The sequence below is a fragment of the Mytilus edulis genome, chromosome 1 (assembly GCF_963676685.1).
Source record: "Mytilus edulis chromosome 1, xbMytEdul2.2, whole genome shotgun sequence".
Lineage (NCBI taxonomy): Eukaryota > Metazoa > Mollusca > Bivalvia > Mytilida > Mytilidae > Mytilus > Mytilus edulis.
The window spans coordinates 16657183-16677466 of NC_092344.1; the positions used below are offsets into that span (position 1 = coordinate 16657183).

The 20284-nt window shown below is 31.9% G+C and overlaps 1 protein-coding gene across 1 annotated transcript; it reads left to right on the plus strand.

Annotated features, from left to right (window-relative positions):
- Positions 1-8821: 8821 nt before the first annotated feature.
- LOC139525041 (PIH1 domain-containing protein 1-like) lies at positions 8822-20284 on the plus strand. The gene is made up of 10 exons (XM_071320220.1): positions 8822-8967; positions 10658-10745; positions 11727-11796; positions 13090-13157; positions 14334-14595; positions 15594-15693; positions 17580-17660; positions 17928-18015; positions 18305-18448; positions 20072-20284. Exons 2-10 carry the CDS (start codon positions 10677-10679, stop codon positions 20108-20110), a joined length of 921 nt encoding a protein of 306 aa, XP_071176321.1. The 5' UTR covers positions 8822-8967; positions 10658-10676; the 3' UTR covers positions 20111-20284.

A 20284-nucleotide genomic window follows, 5' to 3' on the forward strand; every position in this document is an offset into this window, starting at 1 on the left:
TTCTATGATAGTCTTGTCTTACAACTATTAGTGTATAGACCGATACAGTCAGGGAGTTTGTATAAAAAAAATACAAAGTCTGGTCGAAAGACTAATAAATACCAAAAAAATGTCTTGCCGGGCAAACAACAGAACTGGCCACAAATCAAAGATGTAGATAAAGACAGAAGTAGGTATTCACTGGGGAGAAAAATGATGGGGAGAGAAAAATTTATATAGCGAAAAAGATTTAAAAGGAGAGAAAGAAGTATACTATAGAGTAGAAAGAAATTACAATAGGGAGAAAAAATATGTAGAGAGAGTACAGATATATAAGGGGGAGAAAGAAATATAGGGAGAAAAATAAATGTTTAGACAGAAAGATAAGTAGGGAGAGAAAGAAATATATAGCGAGAAATATATATACTAGTATAGGGAGAAAGAAACATAGGGAGAAAAAATGTGTAGGGAGAGAAGGAAGTAAAACTACAGAGGACAATTCAGAAATGAGATGGTAAACAAAGACAAAAACCAGCAATTGAGGAAAAGTAATGGATGCAAGAGCCAGTGACAATCCAAGACATATAAAGACGAAGAAGTACAATGGCTGGTTATGATATATACTTTTTAATAGGGACCAAGACAAACAGTTCTAAATGTTCCCAAGAAGAAAAGGGAGAGTAACGGTGGGAATGGTAGGTTATTGTAAATGATTTATCAAAATGGTAGAGATTGAAATGACATCAGTATGTCATACATGTACATCATCTAAATAATGATTGCATAACAAAAATATTGTATTCATTTAAAAGATTAATCTTCTGTCTATCTATATTTACCTCTATTATTCATTTATATGCAGCCAGTCTTAAGAAAGTAACAGCATTTTAAAGGTTGGAGACTGGAAGTGAAAAAATATTTGTATTGTGCTACCTTAAAGCATATGACTTTTGTTTAATATAGCCAAACTTATTTGAGAAATGAAATTTAGAAATTGAAGTAATTTCAAGTTTAAACAATTCATATGTGATTATCAAACTCAAAGACAGTTACATATGACTATCTGAAACAAATAAATGTAAAACAATAAAAGAGACATGTGTTACCTTTATTAAGACACAGAAAGATTGCAGTCGATTTCATAAAATGTTGTTTCGTATATATACAAACGATTTCATATATTAAAGGTAGTGAGTTGAGGATATACCAATATACCAAACAAGTTTGTTTTGTCAAATAGTTTTAAAAATAAATTATACTTTAGCTGGATTATGAAAAACGTGTTGCCAAAAGTATAAATATTTCTTTGGTAAATACTTTTGGATTATAATTGTACTTGACTTTACTTCTAGACAGTTTATAAATCTATTAATAAAATCGTTTAAGACTTTAATACTTCTCACAGGTGATATTTTCAATCAAAAACTCCATACGCCAAACAGTTTTAATTTTTTTGTTTCAACTTTTGAAGAGTATTTTGTTGTTAATAGCATACACAGGAAAAAGATAGAGTGTTGTCATAAACCACACGTCAAAAAATGACATAACCATGTATTTAAGAAACTAGAGGCTCCAATGATCCTTAATCGTTCACCTTGTAGAATTCAGCAAAGTTAATACTATTAGTAACAGTGGGAGTCATCGTTCACACACTTAGTAAGATTATTTGACCAGTGTTGAGCCAGGTCAACTCGGGAAAATGTTAGAGAACAATAAAGTAACAGTAATCCAAACAGAAAGTCAACATTAATTGACGATGTCTATCACTTTTATTTTCTTGTAGATCTCTTATATAATTTTGTCTCTCTATCTATAATTCCATTTCAAGATACTTTAATAGTAATAAAAATAAAAACGTTAAAATTTCTTTAAAAATACTAAATCGATCCACAAGTTCAGTTATAAATTTTCCTTTTTTTGCAGAACACAGTTTCTCTAAAATGTATCATAGTTTCTATAAAAATAGTCAATCGCACAAAAAGAGTAAATATTACCATTTCAGGGCAATATAACTCCTAAATAGGCGATTGACTATCATGGTTTTGCATATCATATGTTTTGCAGTACGTGTTTTGATGATCATTTTACTGATGACAGTTTCTTCATATCGGTGATGATTTTCAAGAATAAAGCAAAAAAAGCAAAAAAAAAAAAAAAAAATCCTCTCTATTCATGAAAAATTTAAGATAGTTTTCGATAAGATATTAACACAGGGGTTTGTTACAATTGCCGGGTTTACTATCCATACAAACCCCTAAAAAAATCCATACCAAACCCTAAAGAAACTGTGTTTTTTAGGGGTTCGTATGGATAGTAAACCCGGCAATTGTAACAAACCCCTGTGATATTAACCAAAAACTCCCACACATTTTATAAAAATCGTCATTTAAGGGCAATTACCCGGTATAGAAGTTGATTGTTGGTTTCGGTAACATTGTGTTGACCAATTTGTAAATCTTATTTCCTGTCCCTTTTTTTCTGGTATTAGTTATTTCAAAACTTTTAAAGATTGCATGTTTTTATGAATCAAATGAATTGAAAGATTATCGAAACATCACATTAAGAATGAGGTAGATCTTGGCAGGCCGTGCATGTTCGTCCCTGTCCGATGTTCTCCTACCTATTATTGTTTTTAATATATAGGACAATTAATACATTTCATCCCTGTGTTTTATTTTTGGCCATGGTGGCCATGTTTGTTGACTGACCTGGGCTAAAACAGCATTCATGTATGATACCATTACGATTGTTCACACCAAGTTTGGTATAAACTATCAAAGGAGTTGAAGGGGCCTCAGTTGCCGAGTGGTCTAAATTGTTCCTACCGTAATCACTAGCCAGTCAACAATGAGGTTGTGAGTTCGTAACCCGCTCGTGTGGGTGGTCTCTCGACTAGGATTGACAGTTTTCCTATCGAATGTCGGTGGTTTTTTTAGGCACTACGGTTTCCTCCACCAATAAAAACTTGCCGCCACGAAATAGGCTAAAAGCGGTGCTTATTTGCATAAAAGTGGACTGGCGTTAAAAAGACAGAAAATCAAATCAACAGTTTTTTACCGTCTAAAATAGTGTTTGACATAATAAGCCACAACAAGAAAATGAGCCACAAATCCTCATTCAAGGACAATTAGAACCGAATCTTCAAAAAATTCCACAAAGTTCGAAGTTTATATAATCTTCAATAATACCTAGTTTTAATCCAACGTTTATAGAACCCCAAATTAGGATAGTATTCCATAAATATAACTGTAAGACCATGATCAATTAATTCTATTGTATCCAGTTAATATACATTATATAAATCTATACACATGACTCAATATTACCACGGAGTTTAAAACCTAGGTTTCTGGCTTAAATATACGTTGAGTGGTGGCCTTCGGGCTGTTGTTTGCTCTATGGTCGGGTTGTTGTCGCTTTGACACATTTCTCATTTCCTTTCCCAATTTTATGTGAAGTACATGAGTTATTTTTATTTTGATTAATTTCATTACCTTGTCATTTGCAATAAATATTTAAATGTAGTTATATGCTTAGACCGTTGGTTTTCCCGTTTGAATGGTTTTACACTAGTAATTTGTTGTTCGGTGTGAGCCAAGGCTCCGTGTTGAAGGCCGTACATTGACCTATAATGGTTTACTTTTATAAATTGTTATTTGAATGGAGAGTTGTCTCATTGGCACTAACACCACATCTTTCTATATATATTAATAACCATGCAAGTTATATTCTAGTGCCGGCTGACATTCTTTGACTGGTCAGTGATTACATATACCATATGTGGATCCATGTTTCGAGAACAAAAAATGGACTGAACAATAAAAAAAAAATATGCCACATGAAACAACTCTCTAAAAGAGACCTAAAACAGATAGAAATTTAAAACAACTTAACGTAACGGTACCTAAATTGCAACGAGTACCCAAATTGCACATATTTAGCAAAAATAGCAGCGGAAATCTTACAAGATCTCCTAGAGACTAAACAATTTGTATTTTTATGATTTGATAAGTATGCACGTCTTTCAACATAGGTTAATATTTAAGGAATGACTGTAATATTTTTTCTGTCTGTGAAGAAATAACATAAAAAATTTGGTGCACACTGAATAACGCGCGTAGCGGGTTATTTAACAGTGTGCACCAGATTTTTTATGTTATTTCGAATAGACAGAAAAAATATTACAGTCATTTCTTATAATTTAATTCTAAATTCCATTTTAAACCGTAGAAAACCATGAAAACGTTGATGACGTCACGATCACATGAGTAAATTATGTCTATGGGCTGATAACAAAATATTGTCAGCCAATCAGAAGACGCGTCCAAAACATCCAAACATCCAAAACTAAATTATATTTAGATATACACAAAACGTTCACAGTATATATCAACGACTCATCAACAGAAGTGTTTACTGAAAAAGCAAAAAACGTCGCCATGCGACGTCATCAAAACGTCATCTAATAAAAAGTTAGCAAATACAATATGTTTCAAGTATCCATTTCTTAAAAGAAGAAGAGTAAGCGAGGACAAATATCCAATTGTTCAAAATATTTGAAAAAAATAACCGAAAGCTCTGTTATTCGACTTTTGACAATGCGAGTTTAAGCATGGATGCAATTTGGGTACTCCTCATTACAGAATCATTGATGGTTTGGAGGTTAGTTCAGACCAATTTTTCTATGATTTTCATATGAATTGAAAATCAAATTGGTGTACCTATATAATAAAGAAGGATACGGCTTCAAAATAAACACAAAATGGAAATTTTTGTCTTGATCATAACAAAACGTAGTTGAAAAAACTGTCAAAATAGGTGCAATTTGGGTACCGTCACGTTATAGCTCATCGTACGGCCTTCGACAATAAGCAAAGCCCATACTGTCAATATTGGTTAAAATCTCGACCACCCGCGTAGCGATAAGATCTTTTTGGAAATTTTCTGCATATATTTCTTTTATCACAGGTGCACATGTGGTCTTGCGCCTCCTCTCACAAATCAGCCACTGTATACATCAACGTTACCAAGAAGCTGCTGCTCATGTTCTTATAAATATACATTCTAATAAATCAAAAAGAACATCATTACAGCATATATCGGTAAATGTTTGTGTTTTTTTGTTTTTAATTGTATGGTCCTTTCTTTCAATAAATCAAATCTTCCGTATCACAATGGCGATTGTCGCCGAATGCCTCTCTTTTTAATTGTTGCGATAGATGGGTGTTCAAATCAAACACAGTAGGTCCTTTACTGCAAAACGGTCAAGATGCACTAGTGAGTAATCGTTTTTTCTGTATCTCTCTGTATCTAAATGTATGTTTCTCAGGTGCCGTATCCGATCGCGGATACATGCGCACATGAAGGAGAGCTTATTGGTTGGTTAAACCGTTGAAGGGCAACTTTGATTGACCTCTCCCATAACGTGTTTCGAAATTGCTGCATTTCAATTGGCTATACGTTTGATCAATTATGACTTGATATTGTCACATTTCCCCTTTGCGACGGAGATTTGCGATTTTTATAATAACTACAGAAAACTGACATGTTTCACCTAGAATTAGTCTTTTTGTTACCAATCAAGTACAAGATGTACCTAGATGTCGATATTATCGATATCGGCAATGTCGACATCATCGATATCTAGCTGATGATAGAAGTGATTAGATCCACCACCCCACCACCACTCAAAAATTAAAAATAATCAAAAAATTATGCTATCAAGAAAATTCCAAATAGCATACGTAGGTTTATAATTACTATGGACACCAAAGGCTCGTTAAAATGTTATTGCATCGAAATTTCATAATAACTCCAGTTCAGCGATATCAAGCGATATTCAACACTCACTCGTTATTAAACCAATAAATCCGGCACCTTATGGAAATGGAAATACTTGGTCAAATTAATTGTTTGTGGTGTAAATGTAAACTGAATTGTTTGCATTGAACATTGTATCAGCGATCGTTATATTTGTATTTAAAAATCTGATTTCCAATATTGGAATGTGTGATAACGTCCTTGATAGCTAGCAGTAATTACATTGTTGTAATAACATTGTATAATAAAGATTGAGGAGATAATCGGATATATAATTGTCAGTATAATTACTTCTATGTTTATCAATATCTCTCGCCTTTGGAGGACACTGACGCGATAACCGGACATTCGTATTTACTTTAGTTGCTAGGTGTACACAATGACGTATGATGCAACAGTGAGTTTTCTTTCATCTCTTATAGAACTATGAAAAAACTTCATGCAGCACTGTTGCGGGCATCTCTTTAGGAAGACAGTAAATGCTAGGCGTTTTCCTAACAAGAAACATATGTCTTGAAAAGGAACTAATCTATTAGAGTATTAAAGTAGTAAAGTAAAAGTAAAGTAATCTTTATTTAAAGTCGGGTTTCATATATACATAATAGCTCTTAAGAGCTCTTTAACCGACTGATATTAATAAACAAAACATACATGTGATAACATCAGATACACATACAACACAAACATACAGACATCACACATATATATATATATACTCTAAAGTGCGATGGAGACGCTAAAGTACGATGGTCACGTTAAAGTGCGATGGTCTACGCTAAAATGCGATGCTTCCATACGCTAAGTGCGATGGTTCGCGAAAGGTTAGACGTCCGAAACGTAGTTGGATTATGACGTTAACAGTCGTACATACAAACCAAAAATGAACATGCCGGAAGATAGATTAGGAATATTTGATTAACAACTTTTACACCAAATGTTCATGACTTACTAGTAATTGATTTAATTTAACTGTTTTTTGTCGGATGAATCACATTGTTTATTTTTATCGTGCTGGAAGAAGGACTTGTATCTTACAGTTGACCATTTTACTATATAAATATAAAACAGTATACGCATACTTATCCTGCTCAAGTTCTAGTTGAAGCAAACGGAAACATTTGAATCATTGTTTATGTGGCAGTTTAATTTGCGATCCCCGTTAAAATGCTGTCGACTTTAATGAAAGTAACGTCGGTAAAATAGAGATACATGTTTGCATGCATGAACTATAAATTATCTGCTCTAAAACATTAGTGTGTTCTGTAATTTGTAGGAAAATAAAACATGTATTTGCACTCGCTACGAAAAAGGAGAAAGCTTGGCGAACATTGCCTTTCTCTCGCATTCAAATTAAATTTTATGCTAATGTTGCATACTAGTATTCCGACATTTTGTATTTGTAATTTACAATGACGACTGTAAGGGAGGTTGTAACATGAGTGTGAACGGCAATCTACACTAATTATCCAAATATGCAATAAGCTCCGAATTGTTAAAAAAACATTTTACATAAAATATGATATTTTACGACACATAAATTACCCTTTTAGAAATTATAACGTGGTCGGTCTTCTAAATTTAGAAACAATTATTTAAGCCTGGTAAATTATAAAGCATATCACATATGTTATACGTTAACATATTAGCGTTTGCAAAAATACTATTTTTTAACCTCGATGTTTTAATCCCTCGAATCTTACCCTTTTGGTCCATCGCACTTTAGCGTGATATACCATCGTACTTTAGAGAACAAGCAACCATCGCACTTTAGAGTGAGACACCATCGTACTTTAGCGTAGACCATCGCACTTTAGCTTGACCATCGCACTTTAGAGTACCATCGCACTTTAGAGTCCTACATATATATTAATGCATAGATAGCACATGCAGAATAAAAGCTAAGCAAGATATATTAAAACAAATGTCTAATATCAGCACATATATAGTAGCAAATAGTATTTATATCAGAGTAGCACATGCAAACTTAAACACTATAAGCACAAACAAAAGACTGCATGCAGGTATAGCAAAGGTAATGCATAAGCAAAAGAAATAAATGGCTAAATAAAAAATAAAAATAACTGCAAAAAGATAAAACATAAAAAAACAACAACAGCAGGCTTCGAGATCAAGTTATGGGGCAGCAAGTTAGTACATTATTTACAAGAACTGCATGTACATTTTTCTGAAAAACACCAGGTGGATATAAAATTTTTGAACTGGCCAAAAGTTGATAAGCTCCTTGCCTCATTTGGCAAGGAGTTCCAGAGTTTTGCTGCCTCATAACTAAAGCTTTTCTTACCATACCTTGTTGTTTTTGGCCGTGGTATATCTGCTATGCCTTTGTACCTGAAGTTATATGAATTTTCTTTAATATTTACTAAATTATGTACGAATTCTGGACTTGATTTATTAATTATTTCATATGTCTCTAATGCCATGGTTCTCAATCCTCTGATTTTTATTGATTCGTTTTTCATGTTTTATGTAGGCATATGAAAACAATTTGCTAAACATCATGATCAAATTCTGGTTTTTGTAGGTATTTATATGGTCCTTCATATAAATATCATCGGTTCATTAATATCATCAGGCTGTAGTCATTGGGATTTCTTTTCCGGTTTTTCTTATTGTACTCTTGAAATGTTTTAAAGTCAATCGAACCAGAAACATATATGTTAGATATACTGTTCCCATATCGAACGAAGAGGGTTATATATATAAATCAAATAATAACAATAATAAATACATATGAAGCTGTGACAAGTGACAAAGCAATATGATTTTACGCAGTTCCAAATACCGTTCTGATCTTTGTAATAAACGCCATACAAGTAAATGCCATTTTAGTAATTGTTCACTAACAAAAACTTGAAGTTTTAGATTATGCCAATTAAACTATACCTTCGGACATCAGTTAGCATAAATTTTAAAATTCGTTGTGGTGCGTTTTCAACTCAAATTTATAAAAGTTATAGTGGTATTTTAAATGATCCCGAGAAGACACAATCTCAGTAGACTTGTAAAATTATGCGCCCGACTTTGTTGCGGATATTACACTATGTTTGTTTGACAACATCAGGAAATTTCCATGCTTTTTCATCTTTAGCCGGTTTAAATAACAAGTTTAGACAGTCCAAAGGAAGAAGCCATATTAAAGACTGCTGTGTAAATATACATATGGTTTAAAAGCATTCATATATCTCTTTCAGATGCGAATCAAACACAAACGAAAGAACATGTACACCATCACTGGCATCTGAACTTTAGATCTAATTTTGTACACTGTTTAGTGAATATTTGGACTTACTTCAACTGTTCTAGCCACAACCAAATAAAAAATATTCATAAGCTGTTGGGAGTTGGTTCAACTCTTGTATAGTCTGAGGGAAGAATGAGTACTTACAATGTATATACTCTCTGGTGTGCTGGTAGTTGGTATAAACGTTGTTTGCCTCTAGTACACCAATCGTTTGGGCGGAAGTAGTAATGGCATCAATGTCCATTAGCTCTTGCTGGATCCTGTTAAGCATGATGATTGGAAAGTTACTTTGTCTGTTAGCTAGTGGTTCTAATCCTAGTTTAATCATTATTTTTGTTGTTGTAACACATCCCCATGTTTTGTCAGTGTAGTTATTAGTTACAATGTACAAACCTAGAGGCCCTCCTTTGTACTTGTTGTAGTCAATATATGTCCTCAGTGGTATGAGGTTCCCATGCTGCACTTGCATATTCTATAGTTTGTTTGACCAGAGAGATAATGTAAACATTTTAGTACCTTTCCAAAGTCAGGAGCCTCTGGCCTTTGTAAGTCGTGTATTGTTTTTTAATTTTAGTTCATTTATATGTTATGGAGTTAAGTATGATATCCGTTTTCACTGAACTAGTACACTTATTTATTGAGGGGCTAGATTAGGCCCACAGGAGTCCAAGGGAGGAAATTTCTCGCTGCGTTGAAGACCCATTGGTGGCTTTCAGCTGTTAACTGGTCTTAAGTCTGGTTGTTGTCTCGTTTACATATTCCCCATTTCTATTCTCAATTTTATTATATTGAAATACACAATTTGGAACAAGATAACCAAAGGTTCAATGAAAAATCAGCATTTGTTTTTGTTAATAATTACGAATCCTCAAACTGTTGTAATTGGTACATCTTATACACTATGTGGAACTTTCTCTGTGTTATTTTTATTTTCTCCAAGTACTTTAATATTTTTTTTACTGTTTATGATTGAGGCTGAGGATCTTCTGATGTGTCAAATCGTCTTGTTTGCAATATGTGAAACAACTTCTGACTTCCATTTAAACTCATCTGTACTTTCATAATCAAGTCTTGCAAGTATGGTATGGTGCCTAAGCCCTATGTTGATGTTGCATATTTCTAGTTCTTTTGATACTTGGTGGTACATAACTTCTCTTTGATCTTCATAGTTAGAGCACTCCGTGAGATAGTGCTGTGATCATGGTGACGTTTCAGGGCAAATAATTTTTCATAACTTTAAAGAACCAAAATAAATGAAGCAAATATGTACAATTTTGTTTAACAAAAAGTGGCAGAATAATCTGATGGCTGCAAAAGTCTGCCAACACATTCCAGGAACTGTACTGTAATGTTTCCAGAAAAATTACAAGCGTCAAATTGTAAAACAATTCCAATAAAAATTCAATGCATCCCCCTATTTTCAGTCATGTTTCCCATTTTGTTATGCCTTCATATTTAAATTTTAATCATGCATAGTCAATCTTGGTATTGTAAGGATAAAGGGTAATGTTTAAATTAAATTTTTTATTCCTGTTTCATAATTATGTAGAAGTTTAACGTGCATTGTGTGCATTTCATGTATAATGTATATTGCAGGACTGAAATAAAATAAAAAATGTTAAATCCCGAGATGACAGATGAAGACGCTGCAAATGCATTTTTGAACAAGTTGATTTTAGATACAGTAAGTTTTCTGCTTGTTATTAAAGAACCATGCACAATTTCAAAAGGTAAATGTTTTAGGAAATAGGAAGAGAGCTAGCCAATAGGCTATAGCCCCTTTGTCTTTTTATGCCCCACCTACGATAGTAGAGAGGCATTATGTTTTCTGGTCTGTGCCTCCGTTCGTCCGTCTGTCCATCTGTGCGTCCGTTCGTCTGTCCGCTTCAGGTTAAAGTTTTTGGTCAAGGTAGTTTTTGAAGAAGTTGAAGTCTAATCAACTTGAAACTTAGTACACTTGTTCCCTATGATATGATCTTTCTAATTTTAATTCCAAATTAAAGTTTTGACCCCAATGTAACGGTCCACTGCACATAGAAAATGATAGTGCGAGTTGGGCATCCGTGTACTTGGGACACATTCTTGTTTTATATTGATTTCCTTAGTATTTTCTTGTATTGTTGTAGCATTGTGGACATTAGACAGTTTTTAATTATAAACAGTATATACATGTATATGCTCTAAAATTACTGTTTTTTTTTTTAGCTTTCTAGTTTATAAATACATGGATGTCATAGATTTGATACATGTATGCTGATAAGCAAGACAAGATCTACCTGCCTATGAACATTTCAGTTCATACAACCAATTTTGGAGTTGTTGCCACTGTAATGTCTTTCATGGGTTTTAATTTTTCAAAACTCTTTACTGAAACCATTGAACAGTTTGAGACACAGTTTGTGTGAATAGTCCTTGGGGTATTTTGTATACACAAAATGTATCTGAGGTTCTATTTAAGGGCAAAGGAAGATAATTCCTATTCAAAATATTGCATAAATGTGTTCAATTGTTGAAAATAAGGCAGTGTTTGATTTTAAGTTTACACTACAAAATAAAAGCAGTCATTACCCTTCAGTGCTCGCATGCATTTGATTACAATGTATTGATGAAATTCTTCTATAAACAAGTACAAAAAGTATCTACATGCTACATGTTATTATTTCAGAATAAAGAAGAAAGTGAAACTGGACCTTCTTATGGTGGAGTTCCTTATGTAACAGTTGTACCCTCACCTGGTAATACAGTTATCATGGTTATTTTATAAGATATCTGAATATTATTAAAAAAATATTAGACACTCAAAGCTTCTTTTTATGCATTTAATGATTAAGTTACAGTAAATCTTGTAAGTAATAAGGACATTGCGTTTTGCAGAATACTCTGACCATAGTATGTCATGTAAAAGTTTGATAATCTTTAAGCAAACTATAGTAATGTGGTGGACAAAGAAATATCTAAATGTGACTTGACTAAAAAAGTGAACATTTTGTACAAATTTTTATCCAACTTTTTTTACGACAAAAAAAGTGCAAAAACGAGCATGCTTAGACCTAATTTCTCGTTAAAAAATTAAAAAAAAACGTGAAAGAGAAAATTTAAGCAAATTAAAAAAAAATCTCTATTTTACTTTAATTTTTTTCTGTTTGTGTCTCTTTTGAGCTCTTATATATTAATTTTTTTTCTAAACAACAGAAAATATAATACCCAGGCTAAGATATAAATAAGAGGATGTGGTATGATTGCCATTGGAACAACTAACCACCGGAGACCAAATGACATTGAAGTTAATATCTATCCTCTCCATACAGCCTTCAATGATGAGCAAACCCCATATATCTCCTATTGAGCTATAAAAAAAACAAATTGACATATGTAAAATAATTCAAACAAATAAACTAAATGCCTGATTTATGTACAAAACAAAAAACAAATGTGATATACTGCAACAAAAAATAAGCACTGAATTACAGGTAGTGACTTGGAACAAGCACATACATGTACAGAGTGTGGTGGAGGTAAACATGTTTCCTGGCACCATACCCCGACTCATAACCTAGGATATTGGTGTAAAAATAATACATACATGTAAGAAGAATCTTTAAAAATCCTTTGAAAGCTATTTTGTATAAAAAAATTCAAAATAAAAGATGTACAATTATCGCTATTTTATGAAATTTTCCTTTGATCTTACTGACTGATCATTTCCTTTCTCAGCACAGTAGAGTGATATGAAAAATTATTGCTAGAAACTAAGGGTGCACGTGCCAGTTGTCAATGAAATAAACAACGTCATCATATGTAAAATAGCGATAAACAGATTTTCATTGGTCATTGCAACTGGATTAATTTTGCTCTTTCACCGTATTGGCTCAATTGAGAAAATTAATCTCGTTGAGATTATAAAAAATAATCTATAATTATTACAAACCACATTAAAAGGGGTTGGCTTTAATTATGCAAATATATATCTTTTGTGATATAGATTTCTGTATGCATACATTTATATCTTGTTTTATATAATTTTCCAGGTTTTTGTGTCAAAACAAAGAATGACTCTGGACAGAAAATCTTCATCAATGTTTGCCATTGTGATAATGTAAGTCAAAATGATTAATGATGTTATCAGGGTGAAGTATCTTTTTAAGCTCAATTTTTCATTGAAAAACTAATGCGTAATTCTTATCATTTATTTTTATGTAATGAGATAATATTAGTTACATAGTGTGCAATTGTCCTTATATGGGAATCAGGTTGATAAAATTCATATCAAGTGAAGGCCTCACCCTTATTAGGGCAATTGCACACTGTCTAACTCATTATCCTGATTTTGTTATCACATCACTTATTTATTGTTTTATTCTATGATAAATTTTCTATTAGGTCATTACACACCATGTTACCAATTTTATCCTGATTTTTTTATGACACTTATTTTTTTCTTTCTATGATATATTTCGAATAAGGATCAATGTACACTGTGTAACAAATTTCTGAATATTTGTATAATGAGATAACATTAATTATTTATCAAAATTATAAAGTCAAATGTTAAGATTTTTTTTAGATATTTGATATTTGTCAAAAGACTGTATGAATAAAGAATAGAAAGAAGATACTAAGGGCCAATGGAAAATCATAAATCCAATAAAAACAAACAACACCCTGGCAAAAAACAAAAACAAGGATTGTACAAACAATAATAAAACATCAATATCTTACAACTTATCTGAGCAACATAAACCTCACCAGGGTAGACTCAGGTTCTGTGGAAGGGTTAGAAGTTCTTTCTCCACATGTACCACTGATAATGTTGCTCAAACAAAACCTTTTTTGTATTTGTGTTGCTTTCGTAGAGATAAAAACTGTGGCAATTTAGTGCTAAGATATGTACATTTTGTAAATACATCTGTTCAGCCATAACTTTTACTTACAACTAATAAGCTTCCATGAAGACATCACCAAAGTTGCTGATGTTAACACAGGTAAAGTACAAGCTCAAGAAATTCTTTATCCTGTGACAGTCTTGACATATTTTACATTAATGTAAACTTAATATCACCCTTTATTCAGGTCCATTATTTAAAAAATAAATTTTACTTAAGCAGCAAAATTTTGTAAATCATGCAATAGATAAAATAATAGAATCAATATTCTCATTTGAGTTTATATGACATATGAGTAGTCAATCAAGTTATTGTTATTTTTTCGTAGGTTTTATTTATATCAAATTGATATTTCATTGTAAATACTACAATATTTATTTAATCAAAAGGTTCCTCAGCCAAGAGACATCACAGAAGATGATTTATTAAAGCTGTTGGACTCAGATGATCCGTTTAGTTTCCGAGTTCCGATGAGTTTAGGAGAGCCTCATGCTGAGACAGACAAGAGTGGTAGTGGGTGTACTGTATATGATATTGTTGTCCACACACAATTCTTAGAAAAAATGAAGACCAGTGAAGTGTTCAAGGCTTTTTTCTTAAGTGTATCAATGGAGGGTATAGAAGACAAATTCAAAACAACAATTGACAGAAGTAAGTGCTGGTTGTCCTTGGATATTGATGATTTGTTGTTTAAAAAACAAAACTTATCGTTATTTCTCTACCATGCTTTACATCACAGTCACCCATAATCAGTTAATGTCAGGGGGAAAAGGGAGAAGGTCTAATGATAAAGTGCAAATGTGATTCCATCGTGAGGTCAATAAGTCAAGTGTCCCTCAATCATGAGTGCAGTGTGACTGTGTCATAGATTTCCAGAAAGCAATTTGGTATGTTAACAGTAGTAAATGTATACAGACATTACTATGACACAACATAAAATGAACTAAAACTTTACAGCAAATTATTCTGTTAGTGGTTCTAAACTGCAATATAATCACTTACTATTCTAAAAAGTAAATATAACACCTGTTTAAGTATTGTCACATCACAATGTTTGTTATTATGTCAGAAAAAAATCTACTCATTAAACAGTATTTTTACTATCACCTTGTCCTTACAGCTTTCAGTTCATCCTTCTGTTTGTATGTCAAACAAATATTTTCATACTCTTTAAAGAACTACCTAACAGAAGGACATCCACTTTGATCAGCATCTGAAATGATCAGCTGTAAAGTCTAATAAATTCTTAGATCTGTCTCTGACATCTTTTTTGCTGATTATTTTAATTTTACATATTGTTGAATAAATACATTTTTTTTATTATACTTCATGTTAAAATGTAAGTTTGTGATTGTTTTTTTCAACAGAGATAATTTACACTATTCCATCGCTCAATGATTATTCTATTACCTTTAACACTTTATCTTATACAGGGGGTTGTTTTGTACAATAGGTCATAGTTTATTTCTTTCAATATAAAGTTTGAACGTCAATGATAATGAAAAATTCAGTATAATGAATTGAATAAGAAATATCTGAGAGGGTGAAAGAGCAAATTGTTGCCCATTTAAGTTAATTAATTAGGTCTTACGACATTGGTGAAAAAGAAGAAGGAGGTATTGCATGTTTGTTTTCTTGTCTATTTTAAGAATGGATTATTTTAAAGAACAGAAAATCAATTGGCACTTTACAGGAACATAATGTGAGAAAGCAGTCTAAACCAGTTATCATGGATATGGATGAATATGGGTATGTTGTTAAATGACACAGAAAAAATAGTATTTCAAGATTTTAGTGTGTACCAGCTGTTTTACTTAATTTCAAAGCAATAAATAATGAAAACAAATTTGTGTGAATTCATTTTTGTGTTAAGATGCATGAACTGCCACCCAAAACACTTCACTACTGACTTGAAATCTAAATCTTCCAAAGTTAATCTCAAACAAAATGGTGCAGTGATGTGATCATTATTTAGAATTTAGATCATATATACAGTCAATTTTATGCAATTTATTGATGGTATTTTATATTTACATATTCAAGGTACAATATGATGTGTATTAAAATAACCACACTTGTCAAGAAAACTTTACTTTGTTGAAAGTTACAAAAGTAATCCATGGTGTATGAATCTGTTATAAGAAAAGACTCAACTATGAATATACAATCATGAACTAAAGAAGATAACTCCAACTCAAATTTATAATTTGCCTAGCAAAGAAAAATTCAATGTTTTATGATAAATCACAAAATTGCAAAATGAAAGCAATCTTTACATTTCAGTGCTCACTAGTGCAATTTGATATTTGTAGCTTTATGGCCAAATTGATACAATAAGTTTTGGGAATGTAGGAAATATTTTGTTTAAATGTTTGTGTACAGGTGAAGCTGCTTTTGTAAAAGTGTCTCTTAAATTTCCTTAAATAGCTGTTAAATTTTTCTTGCATACAGTTTTAGTAATTTGCTGCTAAAATTGCAGGGAAACTTTCTCTTAGTTGCAAAACTAAAAATAGAGTCAACAAAGCATGATTGAGAATATGAAACAATAGGTGCAATCCAGGAGGCCTTGCAAATATAAAAATAGTGGCTGTGAGCAAAACCAATAAACATTGTATTGGAGTAGTTATTGCCATCTTTACTTTGTAATCTGAATAGTCCATTTGCCAATTACTGATTTGATTCTGTTATTACACACTTTTTAAACAAATTACTTCCCTTTGTCAATCATAGACTGGTTCAATACCGGACAAAATTTGCTTTTGGCAATGCAAAGCATGATGAATTCAATGTGATGTATTGGCGGTTTAACTAATTTTTCATGAAAAATAGTTTCAGATGTCAAAAGTATTTAGCTAAACAACAAATTAATGTAATTATAAGATTTGAAAACCTTAAAGATTACTCACATTACGAACAGGTAAAGGAGTAGGGATATTAAGGCCTGGTTTTGGCCCAAGAAAATAGAAGGTTTGATAACTATTTCAAATTGGCACATAATGTTTAGAAATGCAAAGGGTCAAGAAATATAAATGAAAAACATAAAGATTTTTATCTGATGACGTCTCAATAGCGTCTTAATATGTACTGTTTTCACAAAAACGATGAAAAATACAGAATTTATGCAGTTTTCTATCTTTATTTCCATTGTGGAAACAATGTGCGCTGCCAAGAAACAACGAAATAATTTAACAGAAGCTTTATAAAAACTATTGACATAATCTCACTAAATATAAAGGGTGCGCACATACTTTTTTAATCTAAGATATACTTAAAAATGTGATGAAAAACAGGAAAAATCAATAAATTTTACAAAATATGCAAATTAAGTCATGATTTGTTGCCATGGTAACTTGTTCAATGTCAAATGTGTTTTGTTTTTCTGAATACCTCGTACCTAAGTCAAGGTTTTAGTAAATTAAGAAAATATATGATAACTTTTAAATTTACAGTAATTTTTGGGCCAAATAAGGGCCTTATTGCCCCTACTCCTTAGCCCTTTTTGCTAGCTCTCCATTGTAAATAATAATTAATGTCCTTCATAAGGGAGACAACTAAAAAAGGGATCTCTAATTACAGGGTCAAAAACGGGAATTGTCAAATAGCCTATTAATTAAGTATAAGTGTTTATTTTACAGATCACCACATGGTAATATTGGTAATCCTCTTATACAAGAAGTAGAGAAAAAGCCACCAACAAAAGAAGAACTGAGAGCAAGGTACTCTACATATTATAGCCTAAAAAAATATATTTGTTTGGCACATCTTTTTTTGAAAGGAAAGCATAACATTTGACCCAAACAAATGTCATATATGGGTCAAAATATTTGTTTATTTGATTGAAGTTTTTTTAATAAGAAGCTGACTAAAAAACTTAAGAAATTGATAGAACTTGTTTTCTAATAGTAATCTAATACTGCCATTTTTAGAAAAAAAGATTTCCTTGAAATATTCCTATATATATGTATATGTGTTGTTTGTTTTAGGGGAGAGGAGCCACTGTTTAGAATAATACAAGAGCCTCCAGTTGGTCATCCAGAATTTTTAGTAGCAGAAATCAATCTTCCAAAAGTTGTGAGTATAAATTATAAATCATGTACAATAGTTTCTGTAAAAGTAGCAATATTCTGGAAAATCTCAGATTTGACATATTTTAATAAAAAAATTCAGACTGATATTAAAAATTGGTTCATTGGAACAACATTGGTTTTCTTGTTATTTTTAAGATGATGTTTTTACATTGTAAATCCAGATTAAAAAAATATACAGTTGCTCACTTATTTAACCCCAACTCAATTAGTAGATTCTTTTTTGAAGTAAAAGTAATAATTTCCAGATGCATTAAAAAATTATTATATTTCAGAAATTAACCACCTCATTAGAGTTAGATATAGGAGAGGATAGAATCCTCCTACAGACCAGATCTAATGTATATTACCTAGATATATACCTACCTTACAACCTGATTCAGGAAGAATGTGGGGCTCAATTTAATAAGAAAACTAGAGTAAGTATTGGGCATGTGTAAAGGGAATCAATGGGTACCCAACACTGATACAGCAATTTAACTTTACAAACAAACAAAATCTAGTTTAACTGAGAGCAATTAGTTGATACAGCAATTTAACTTTACAAAAAAACAAAATCTAGTTTAACTGAGAGCGAAATTAACACTATATATTATGACTTCAAAGTTAACTTTTGTAAATTCATCCTCATTGAATCATACTTTCATAATAAATCTATGTTTTTTTCCCACTCTTTCTCTTGATTCTGAAATCATGTCAGGTAGATGTATTAGTGAAACTTCTGCTTCCTATGTTATGTTGATTAGAGCTGGTTTGGCTTTTAGGCAGTTATCTTTTTATGGCCCCGCAACGTAGTTGTTGGTGCCATATAGTTTTACCCTTGTCCGAGATTCCGTCTTTCCGTAATTCCGTCATTCCGTCATTCCGCAACAAACCATTATACAGATTTTTTTTCGAAACGCCTTCATATATTGGGCTGATTTTTGGTATGTGAGTTAACCATGATGAGTTACAGATCAAGTTTAAGTGTCATTCCGCTCCACTAACTTTTTGCCGAAATTACAGGCTTTGGACTTTGAGAAATTGTTGAAAATCAGTTATACGGTCTTTTTTTCTAAACGCCTTCAGTTATTGAGCTGATTTTTGGGATGTGAGTTAACTAGGAGGAGTTACAGATCAAGTTTAAGTTTCGTTCCGCTCCACTAAATTTTGCCGAAATTACGGGCTTTGGACTTTAAGAAATTGTTGAAAATCCCAGTTATACAGACTTTTTTTCTAAACGCCTTCAGATATTGGGCTGATTTTTGGTATGTGAGTTGACCATGATGAGTTATAGGTCAAGCTTAAGTTTTGTTCCGCTCCGCTTATTTTCCCTGAAATTACGGGCTTTGGACTTTGAGAAATTATTGAAAATCACAGTTATAAAGATTTTTTCTCTATTCCCCTCCAGATTTTGAGCTGATTTTTTTATATGTGAGACTACCGTCATGTTTGTGTCCCCATGTGTTTATATTGAAATTGCACATTTTTTTACTTTTTTGGACGGGGCCATTTGTGTTGCTTTGACACATCTAGTTTGTGAAATAAGTTCCTCCTTTAATCTTTGAAGCCTCACAGACAAGTTTCATAATTCTGAAGTTGTTCGTAATAATAAGACTGTAGAAATAAACAATTTTTTGGAAAAATTTTCAAAAGAAGGTACACAATTTGTATAATTCAACCCTCCTGCAGTTTTCAATCCCTATTTATGAAAACTCACAGATAAATAGCACATATATTTTAATTGTTTATAGTATTAAAAAAATGTTTTGGTCTGGTTTTACAATTTTCAAGACTTACAAATTTTTTTACCAAAATTTGCAAAAAATGTCACCCAATTTGAATAATGATTCTATAATCAAAACTTCACAGACCAAGTTTAAATTTATGAAACTGTTTAAAACATGGAATTGCTGAAAATTGCCCCCCCCCCCCCTTTTCCTAACTTTTGAAATTAGTAATTTAAATAAGCTTTTGTTTTCGCCTATATTTGAATGTTCCTGATAAACCATGCAGTCCATGATTTTAAAACATTATTTTAATAATCTTCATTCTATTTATAGATATTAACCATGACAATGCCAGTACAGCCATTAAGCTGACAGTAACCAGACAACAGCAGAACATTTAGTTTATAAACGAAGCCATGGATAAAAAGGCCTACTTGGCCAGCAGACTTTGTCCCAGCTATTTCTATTATGAATTATGAGGGACACTGAAATGTTATTTTGTATAAATGTGATAATGTTACATTGAAAAATAAAAATAAAATGACA

Coding starts and splice junctions, on each gene's coding strand:
- LOC139525041 (XM_071320220.1), top strand. CDS start 10,677: ATGTTAAATCCCGAGATGACAGATGAAGACGCTGCAAATGCATTTTTG. Junction 13,158..14,333: donor ATGTTTGCCATTGTGATAAT/GTAAGTCAAAAT, acceptor TTTAATCAAAAG/GTTCCTCAGCCAAGAGACAT. Junction 17,661..17,927: donor AAAGAAGAACTGAGAGCAAG/GTACTCTACATA, acceptor TGTTTGTTTTAG/GGGAGAGGAGCCACTGTTTA.